Below are 10,681 nucleotides of genomic sequence, written 5' to 3' on the forward strand. Positions count from 1 at the left end.
GGCCGTGCGCCCTGGCCGCGGGTCAGGGCTGTGAGCAGCCGGGGCCTGAGGACGGGCAGGAGGGTGTTCGGGCGTAGGGGAGGGAATGCACAGGCTGGGGGGATCTGAAAAGGGAAAAGAGAGGGAAGGCACGTTCCTTCTGTGTTTCTGGAGTGATCTTCCAGGTCAGGGAAAACCGGAGAGCACTCATGGGGACAGAGTCACGACAGAACTGTGGGGCAGTGCTAATTCTTGGATTTACCCTCTTGCTTTCCTACTGTTTTTAAAGGTAGCTATGTCAGAAGAAATGATAGGCACGTGGGATGGATGAATAAACAGTAGTTTGGGGTGCTGTGTAAATAATTAGAAATAACGATGTTTCTATTTTAGGATATGTCTGCCTATGTGAAAAAAATTCAGTTCAAGTTACATGAAAGCTACGGTAATCCTTTGAGAGGTGGGTTTTGCGTTTGGGCGTTTGTTCCTAGAACTGGGATTTTGATCAGTTCCGCTGAGGCTTTATCACCCGTATTAACACTTCTATTTCTTACTGCAGTTGTTACCAAACCACCGTATGAAATCACCGAAACAGGCTGGGGTGAATTTGAAATAATCATTAAGATATTTTTCATTGATCCAAATGAAAGACCTGTAAGTACATTAAACTTTTAACAACACTTAATTAATTATGGTGGCCTAAAGCTGCGCTGTAGCACGTTGCTGGTCAGAGTAAGTCCCATCAGCCATGGAAGTAACAAAGCCTGTTCTTGTAGAAAACGTATTTAATGATGGGCCACGTTTTCCTGTTTCTGTGCTTTACTACTGGCATTCATGACTGCTTTTCCTGCACTGGGCTCCTCTGACACTTACTAACACGTGACCGCGTGTTGCACCATACCTGGGTTGAGCACATACCAAGGATTTCTCTTCCATGTAGCTTCCTAGTTCTAGGATATTTGAATATTTTAATTAGGGGTTTTTTTGGGGGGGTCTATCAGATTTGGTCAAAATCAGTCAAAAAGCAGCAAAGGTATTATGCTAGCATTAGCCTCTTTCTTAAGCAAACCAGGTTAAGACGCTTCTCTAGTTGAATAAAGCATTGGAATGAATTTCTTTCTTCCCATCCTGTGTTTTAGACGTATCTTGCAGGTTTGTTTATCCAGGTTTAGGTAGGAAACTCGATTACCGTATTTTAGGGGAATGAGATGTTTATTTCTTGAAAGTTCCTTCTGTCGCGTGAACTACAGTGATCCTTTTGTTTAGCCATTTTTTGCCAAATGAGGGGAAAACTGAATTTTATGTTTTTCTTGAATAGGTGAGAATTGCTACTAGAGTAGAAAGGACTTCCTGCGTGGTCGTGCTCAGTAGCACCCTGACCGGTCATACTGATTTCGTTCACAGCTTGACCAAGCTGTCCTAAAGTTGGTTGGGTGTTTTTTCTTTGCTGCTGTTCTCGGAAGGCTGTTTCAGTGCCTGTCGTGTTCTTCCTTTCCAGGAAGTACCGACCCGAGGCGGGTATCTCGCTCTTCCATGACCATTCCTGGGCCTGTTTGTGCAAGGGAAGAACTGTGGGCTGCATGCCCTCTTCCCAGGTCACGGTCCAAGTGGTCAGCAGTTCCTCAGAGCTGGACAGAGGGCTTCCGTTCCTCTCCAGCTCCTGCCGTTTGCAGTGCGGTAATGGAAGAGTAACTCCGTAGAGAGAAATTTCAGTGAAAAGCTATTCACGGGCCCCCCTGGTGTTTTTCCTACGCAAGAAGGGATGATAAGGTCACAGAAAGCAGTTTCTAACTGATTCACTGGCAAAGTCGGTTTGAACTAAATCATCTATTTGGAGATGTTTACGAGAAGGTTTTCTTAGTAGTTTTTATACACCAATCCCAAATCACTTGCCCAGACATTTTTAAACTATCAAGAAGCCTTTGGATAGTTGGCGTGCTTAACAATCAAATGTAAGTAATTCTACTGAAGCTATATGACACTTATTTTTTCATTCCTAAAAGATTTTTAAATCGTATACAATTGTTTAGTAAGAACAAATACTGCTTGTTGATACCTAGAAGATGATTTGCATTTCCCTGCAATTGTCAAGCTAATAAAATTCTGTCTTTGTGTAGGTAACCTTATATCACTTGCTGAAGCTTTTTCAGTCTGACACCAATGCTATCCTGGGAAAGAAAACCGTAGTTTCTGAGTTCTATGACGAAATGGTATGAAAATTTTTAATGTAATCCTCACTTTATTTTGAAGAGTATTGTTGATACCATGTATTTTTCTTCTTTATTAGATATTTCAAGATCCTACTGCGATGATGCAGCAGCTGTTAACAACATCTCGTCAGCTAACACTAGGTGCTTATAAGCATGAAACAGAGTGTAAGTTGAAAACTAAAATATTTTAATTTTAGAAATAAACAATAGTTTGTTATTTTTTTTCTGGGCTGTAGTAGTACAAAGGATTTGATGCTGCTAAAAAGTGGTATTTTCATTGAATTAGTTTCAACTGTTGCAAAGATATTAATACCTATTTGAAAACTTCTAAGATTTTCAGGTCTCTATGCCTGCTGAAAAGAAAGGAATTACGAATAACTCAGTATTAAGAGTGATGGCATGATCTACGCCTAGTTTAACATCTTTGAAATGAGTTAAAATGGAGAATAAATTCAGGCCACTGTATTTGTGATAAAGTTCTTTTCGTCTCATCGGGATGTTAAGTGCAAGCCAGGATCACACTTTAGCACTGAAATACAGAACAGTTAGTACTGTTTTAGTCAAAGCAGCAACCCTTTTGGGATAGAGTAGTGTCTGAAAGCTCTTCTGTCTTTTCCCTTCTGTCTAATTCTTTAACTGTCGGTCATTTCATAACATGCTTCTTCAGTATAGCTTAATGTTCTTTGTGTCCTTCATGTCTTTAAATGTAAACGAGAATATTAAGGGAATTAAAGAAATGAAAATACATCGATTCATAAAATACAATGCATTTAGTGATGATTTCTGTTCTGATCTTCCGAATTTCATCTCTTATCTTCTACTCTCAGAAAGCAAATGTAATTATTTATTGAGCCCAAATCCTACCTTGTTAGTTACAAACTCTTAACGCCATCGTAGTCTGGCTCACCTGGCCTTTGCCTTATCTGCACATTCCCCTGACAACAAATGTCAGGTATTTCTAGACAGTGAATACCTAGAGCTAAGAGTGGTTATGAGTTTGAAGCTCTACAAAGCTAGGGTCTGATTTGCCTCATGTCTATTTGGGTGTGTGGACATGTGAGCTACTTGTATTTTCTACCTCAGTTTAGCCAGTCTTGAGGTGGATTTTTGTTGTATTGTATGTTATGGTTTACATGTAGAAAATGTTTAATAATTTGAATCATAAAAAAGTCTTGTCTAAATTTAAACTTTTCTCACTTAAAATTTCTGGATGTTTCTCCTGAGTGTAGATAGAAATTTTTAGTGGGTTTTTTTGGTATATATTTCCTTAAAATGTGCTACTGAAGCAGATAAAAATTAAGATTTTTTTTTTTTTTTTTTTGCCACTGCCCACAATTATGTAATGTATGGGATATAAAGGGATATCCATGGCCTCCATAGATTTGTTGGCTTTACCAGCACTGTCCAAAAACTTGTGTGTAAGCAAATAAAAAAAAAATAATAAGGACATCTCAGTAAACCAGATTGAGATGTCCTAATGTCAGGTATTCATGAAAGCAGAGGCAGCGCCACTAAATCTTTTAGATGCATAGAATTAAACTCCAATGAGACGGAGAGTAGAAAGTGGTTACAGTACATGGAGAGGGAACTACAGAATGGTTGAGGTGCGAAGGCATCTCTGGAGGTCATCTTGTCCAAGCCCCTGCCCAAGCAGGGTCACCTACCGCAGGTTGCCCAGGACCATGTCCAGCTGGCTTTTGAATTGTCTCCAAGGATGGAGACTCCATCTCCCTGGGCAACCTGTGCCAGTGCTCTGTCACCCTCACAGTAAAAAAAGTTTCCTGATGTTCAGAGGGAACTTCCGGTGTTTCAGTTTGTGCCCATGGCCTCACATGCTGGGCACCACATATAAACTATTTGTAATTCTCTGTAATCCTCCATTTATTTGCTCTCACCATGTCAGGTTTTTTCCCCACTTAATCTTTAAAAAACTCTGGAAAATGATTTAGTGAGTTATGTAACTCCATCCACAAAACTGATGGGCTGAATGAGGCCACAAAAGAAGCTTGCTTTTTTTTTTTGCCTTTTTGGGGTTTTTTGTTTGTTTGTTTGTTTGGTTGGTTTTTTTTTTATTCCAGGGGTTTTTTGGATACCATTTTGACCACAATCATTGCATCTCTAAGGCTAACAGTAATAGATTTTTTTCAGGACACACACCATCCAAATTACTATTGCAATTAAAAAAAAAAAATTACAACTTTTCATGGCACTTAAAATATTTATTTTTCTTTATCACCGCCGCAGTTGCAGATCTTGAAGTGAAAACCAGGGAAAAGCTGGAAGCTGCCAAAAAGAAAACTAGTTTTGAAATTGCGGAGCTTAAAGAAAGACTAAAAGCAAGTCGTGAAACCATCAACTGTTTAAAGAATGAAATCAGAAAACTTGAAGAAGATGATCAGTCTAAAGATATGTGATGAGTATTGACTTGATAAAGAGCCTATACTGAAAACGGAAGGACTTCAATCATGGAATTGTATGTGTTCTCTTGAATTCTGTAACTGAGACTATGTGAATTTCACTTGCAAATGATTGAAGTATGTGGCAATCTACTTCACAAATGGAAGAAAAAAGAAAGAATGTATCCTTGTTTTATAGTTAAAATCTGTGGATATTTAACAATTTATTTCAAGTAGAAGGGATCTTGGAGACCTGACTACTTTTTTTTTTTAACTGCATTTGAGTGGTGTATAAACACTTTGTATTAAGTCTTGTGTTAGTTCAATGTGATTTTACAAAATGACGGTGTTTACTTTTTGGTTTTTTCTACTGATTGTTTAGAGATGCATCTTTAAAGCTGAAAATAAAATACGCGGTTTTTTATTTTAATATTTTTTGTCTCTGTCCAGTTGTGGGCTTCAAGAACAATTGGAAATAGCATACCCTGATTTAAGGTAGAGGTTGAAATATAATGGTATGCAAGTTGCTTAAGTCTGGTTACAGTGATTTCTGCATGTCTGTCTGTTATCAGCACAGTAAAAAAACCTTCTCAAAACAGGATTTTAAATAACTTGTATATCTACAGATGAGAGTTTCTAGCCCCACACATGCTTTATGCATCAATTATACAAGTTATGCTCAGTCCTGTTTTGTAGAAGTTTGTTTAATATTTGTACTGTACTGTATTTATTCTTAAGTAACTAGCAAGTGCTCCTCCTGAAAAATCAATACATGATCTTTTGCCTGTTACATCTTACCCCCCCCCCGCCCTTCCTTTTTTTCCTCTCTTGTAGAGGTAAAAGAGCCTGATAGAAATGGCACTACCTCAGGTTTTGAAAAGGCTTGGGCATCTTTTCTACTGCTTCAAGTACTGTGTTGCAGTAAACTCTGCTAGAGAATGAAACATCCTACATCCCCTCTCCCATAGAAGACATTATCAATGCTTTGAGAACAAAGCACTGATTTCTTCACATTTGAAACAATTGATGATTGGCTTTTACCATGGCTTGGTAAAGATTTAGAACCGAAACAGGTTCAACACTCAATACGTAGACTTTTTCATTAAAAAAATTTTTCATTTAAAAAAGAACTGTTAAAACTTGGCATATTTAGTTTATCGTATTATATATATACACATAGGTTGAGGAACAGCTTGTAGTAGTGGTGTCTACACATCCTTCCCAGCACTGCAGATTACCCAAATTTTTCTGGCTACCTAACTGGTTTGGTTTATTGATTGAGTAGCCAATTTCCTTTTAAGCAGTAGCTGAAGAAGAACGTGCTAGACAATTTCAGTACAGTAGAACGTGCCATTTTCAGAGCTGTGCATTGAAAATAAGACTTGTGTGGGCATTTTAACGCTGAAAGAACACTTTTCAAAGAAAAGTTAAAAAAATACTCATACAATTTTCTTTTATGATACCTTATTCAAAGTGTTTACTTGGCTGCTTCCTTGTCTTTGACGATCATCAGCAGATTTTTAAGGAAAAATATAATAGGGTTAGCATGAAGTGAGTCCTTCCAAGTGTATTCTCTTAGCTTCTTGCAGATTTATTCCATTTCCTGAGGAGGTTTTTAAGATCCATTTGTCCATGCTGAAACAAAAGTGGGAATGGAAAGCACAGTTTTGGTGATACTAGGTTGTATTCAACATTGTTATCTTCATATTTGTCAGTTAAAATAACACTAATGTAGAGTAACTTAGATGCAATATTAAATAGGTTCTGCAAGAGCTGTGACTAACAAGAACAGAGCTGCTGCAACAGGCTTGAACAGACCAAAAAAGAATGGAGTGGTGCCTTTCGAATCCAACGTTTTCATAGAAGCCTAAAAGTATTCTTTTTGTTTACATTTTTAATAACATCCAATAACCAGTCTAGTATTCAACTTTACAGAAACAATGATCCTGGCTCCACTGTTAGTAGCCATCAACATGCTAGACCAGTGATGTAATTTTTTTTTGTGGTTAGCATTTTTTCCCCCCCAGTTTTTCTTTCAACTTTTTGTATTTTTTTTCTTCTCCTTTGTGCTCTCTGTAAAGATCATACAAGAGTCTTAAGGTTCCCCCGTCAATACTAAGGTAAGAAAATAGTGCTAACATCTGTCTGTGCTGAGCAGTTACTGTTGATAGAAAACAGAAAGAGTATCTTCTGCTTTACAAAGTTCCTTATTATGTTCTGTGTTTTCATTAGAAAATACTTTCTTCAGATGCTGAGAAAGCAATTGAGCCCTGTATTAGGCAGTAATTAAATTCTGGAAAAAGTTAATGAGAATTAAGCGGTTTAGGATTTTGGCTTGAGAATAAATGTGAAAAAAACCACCTCCCTGCATTTGACAAGTAAACGTATAGCTACTTTCTCTACATGCAGCTGCATGGTTCTCAGTTAATAGATAGGTTATGTTTGGACCAACGTGTTCTGCCATTAAAAGAGTTGTTGATGCAAGCACCTGAGATAGCATGTGTACACAGTAAATGTACAACACCTCCTAGTGTTGACCTCCTAGTGCCTATCATTTTCAAAGTTACTAGAACTGAAATACAGTGGGGCATCTAAGGACACAGCTGCATTTGACCTCCATTGCCTTGAAGAAAAAGAAAAACCCAAACACTACACTCCGCTTTATTTTTGGCAGCCCTACGAAGATGTGATTCCAGACAAATAGTTACAGTTTGTGTTTGCTAGGGGTTCTAACTTAAATGCCAGCTATTTATATTGCTGAGACTGACTTTAGACTGTGGTTTCATCCTGAGTTATAATTGTGAAACACAGATGTATTTAAATTTGCTTTGCAAAGGAGGGAAAAAAAATCCCTTATCATGCTATAGGTACAGTTTGATATCACTGAATTGCACAGTAATTTGTCCAATTGCCTACACAGAACCTTTAGGCTCTACTTGAAGTAACCCTTTGGTAGGTAAAGGTAAAACATGGTTTATCTCAGTTTATATGCTTACTGTTATCAATTTTACCAATGAGGAATGTTTAGTTCAGACATCACACATGCAAAACTGGTAGTTACTGTCATTGCTGCTTCCACTATAAAACTTGGGGGTTTTAAGTATTTTAGCTAAGACACATTAATAGTCATCACAGTAATTTCAAACACTGACTGCTTACTTACTACCTAGTGTTATTTATCGCTAGTCCTTTTTTTACCTAGCTCCATCTCATATAACTTACTTCTTTCCTTTGCCTTTGGGTTTGGCACTCACTCGGTAGTTTACAGTTAGGCTGTGAAGTTGTATAAGGCTGTGCCCAGGAGGTTTCTCATCAAAAGTGCCATTATCTGACAGGAGATGTGTAAATACACTTAATTCAAAGATTTACTTGAGAATTTTTGTGGTTAGTAGAGATGGGACTGGAAGGAATGTTAAGTCACCTTGTTCCTTTTCTTTCTAGACAGATGGTGGTAATAACACCAACCTAAAGACACTTTATTCATTTCATCCATATTAAATACATCAGCATTTGCTTGCTTCTTAACGGGAATACAGATTTAAGAGCATTTCAGGTTGTTTTCAGACATAAGGCTGTTTTCCAAACACCAGGTGGCAGGTATGTCCAAAATATTCTCCAGTCTCAACAGCATTTTAATTACTAGGATTTTGGCAGATCTGTGGTATCTTTGGTTGATCTCATTTGCTTTGAGACTTGATCATCTGATCAGACAATTTGTATTTGTTTCTATAGAGATGACCAAATTATCTCTTGCATGTTATGAAACTGTTCAGCAGCCTTGTGAGTAATCAAATGTGCTGTGCCAGAAAGCAAAAAAAAGTGTGAATGTCTGTTTGCAATTTTTGTTCATTCGGCAAGGGAAGCAGCTTTCAAAATACAAATCTCTGGGGTTGTTTTTAGGGTTTTTTTGCCTTTTCAGGCTGAGATTGTGTGATAATATGAATGAACAAAACGTAATTTAGGTACTCTACTTGGACTGCATACTTTGCTTGCACTCAATTGCTTGCACTCCACTGCAGGTGCAAAATGGCAGGATTTTCCACAAGTAAAAGTAATTACTTCTTTAAACTTAATGTTAATAAGCTTTTTGACTACTTACTGCTTAATGAATACTATGAATGAACCTTTGGCTTCCAAGTATGTTGAAACTTCTGATTTTCCTGAATACAGTAGGGAAGAACAGCTTAAGTTAAGTGGAAGAAGAGAGAATTAGGATGGTAAAAAAGAATAGTAACAATGAGAAATTCCTGTTATATATGCATCGTGATATAATTAGTTGGGATTTATTTTATCATAATTTATGATATATTTATACTATTTCCATTTTTAAATGTTTTAAGCTAGAACATGAAATCATGTAAATTTCTAGTGAAACAGTCTTACCTAGGCAAATAGCTAATACACATCCAAAATTAACATTTCAATTTTCTTAGAAAAACCTCTCGAATGCCTAGTGATCAGGCCATAAAAAGAACTCATTAGCATTGGAATATGCAGTATTTGTCCTACTCCCTCCCTGATAATTACTATACTTTTTAAGGTGTTCATGTGTTAAACGAGTGGCTGGCACTTCTTATTCCCACAGTTGTGGAGAATTCTGTACTTTAGGACAGAAACAAATTTCATCTTATCTATTGGCTTCTGCTTTGCGAATACTTTTCACCTGAAGTGATCAATAGCTTTTTTCTTCAATGTCTAATTCTGCAATGTCTGGCAAATCTCACATTTTTTCACACTCTACAATTCAGCTTTATTTCAAACAGCGTATTTCATTTAACCTCTGATCTAGAATGTTATTAAAATGCATGGTGGAACACGCTTCTAAGTTTCTCAGTGAAACATTCTGGTATCTTTATTCATAGTATCGAGAAACAAGACATGGCTAAGAAAGGTCGTCTTCACCTGCTGAATTGATCAGACAAAACTGCACTTCAGTTTAATGACTCCAAACAAAAGATTTGAAATCATTTCACAGTCAAATCATAGTTTCTAAGCTTGCATCTCTAAGCACTAGCACGCTGAGTAAATACAGATATTATGAGTTGGCAAAACCAACAAGGTTTATGCCTCTAGGCATTTAACAAGGGTGACAGCTTTTGGACTTCAGATTTGGAGAATGAATAGTGCTGCAGCACTCTGCTGTTCATGTGCTGAGTCTGTTGAATTTAGCAGGGCCAGCATGTGGCTCCTTTTTCCTGTCTATGTTCATTAAAGCAAGAATTAATCCAGGTCATTTTTGTTTTAATCACAGTCCTAATTAGAGTGATAACTATGTCCCACCTAAAGCTCCATTCAGGTCCTAAGCCACCTGAACTCTGAATAGGTAATACGGAGAACCTTGAAAAGTTAGGTTTGCAGGCTTGCAGTTAACTTTTGGTGTTATTTCCTGGTTTCTGTATGGAAGTCTCTCTAGTAGTTAAAGCATTTACTCTGTAAACTAAATATTCCTGAGGAAGACTGAATCTGCATCTCAGAGTTTTAGAAGTTCTTAACCATGAGGTGATGAGAGTACTCTCCATCGCTGCTATTCACGGTGAGCTGCAGACAGGCAGCTCTGCAAGACTTCTCTAGGACTGGACAGGGAACAGGCAAAGGAAAACCATAACCTCACTTGGTAATTAGGGTATTGGAGAAAACAAATTGAGTGCTTTTTTTTGAGCTGAATAAAGCCACCATCTCAGAAAAGGGTAGATGCTTAGTAAATGAACATGACTAAATTAGAAGGAATTAATTTCCCATTACCTTCAGAAGTTACACACGGTTTTAGTGTTTGTAGAAGAAATTTATATATTGGATAAATCGGAAGTGATTTTTTTCCTACTTGCTACAGGTTAGGCACGTTTGCATGGTGAGGCAAGACACAGGATAAGCACTTAAACTAGACAGACTGGACTCCACCACCCTCCTACATTGTGTCTGGAAATGATCAAAGCATCCGCTGCTTTGCAAAGCTTTGTGGTTGCTCTGAATCTTCCTTTTTCAGTCCTTATCAGCAACAGCCAGGAACTGCAGAGTTAGACGAACATGGGCATTGCCCTCGATCGTGACAGAACGTCATGGGCAATGTCACAGTGCAAAACTGATTTGGTACGCAGTCAA

General features: G+C 37.6%; 1 protein-coding gene across 1 annotated transcript; it reads left to right on the forward strand.

Annotated features, from left to right (window-relative positions):
• Positions 1 to 369: 369 nt before the first annotated feature.
• Positions 370 to 4,883, forward strand: YEATS4 (YEATS domain containing 4; the record flags this gene model as incomplete). Its single annotated transcript, XM_009576400.1, has 5 exons — positions 370 to 436; positions 536 to 630; positions 2,094 to 2,186; positions 2,264 to 2,351; positions 4,431 to 4,883. Coding segments are annotated over 5 exons (513 nt in total), but the record flags the coding sequence as incomplete, so codon positions are not given.
• Between the last annotated feature and the right edge of the window lie 5,798 nt (positions 4,884 to 10,681).

The sequence above is a fragment of the Fulmarus glacialis genome, unplaced genomic scaffold (genome assembly GCF_000690835.1).
Source record: "Fulmarus glacialis isolate BGI_N327 unplaced genomic scaffold, ASM69083v1 scaffold43864, whole genome shotgun sequence".
Taxonomy (NCBI): domain Eukaryota; kingdom Metazoa; phylum Chordata; class Aves; order Procellariiformes; family Procellariidae; genus Fulmarus; species Fulmarus glacialis.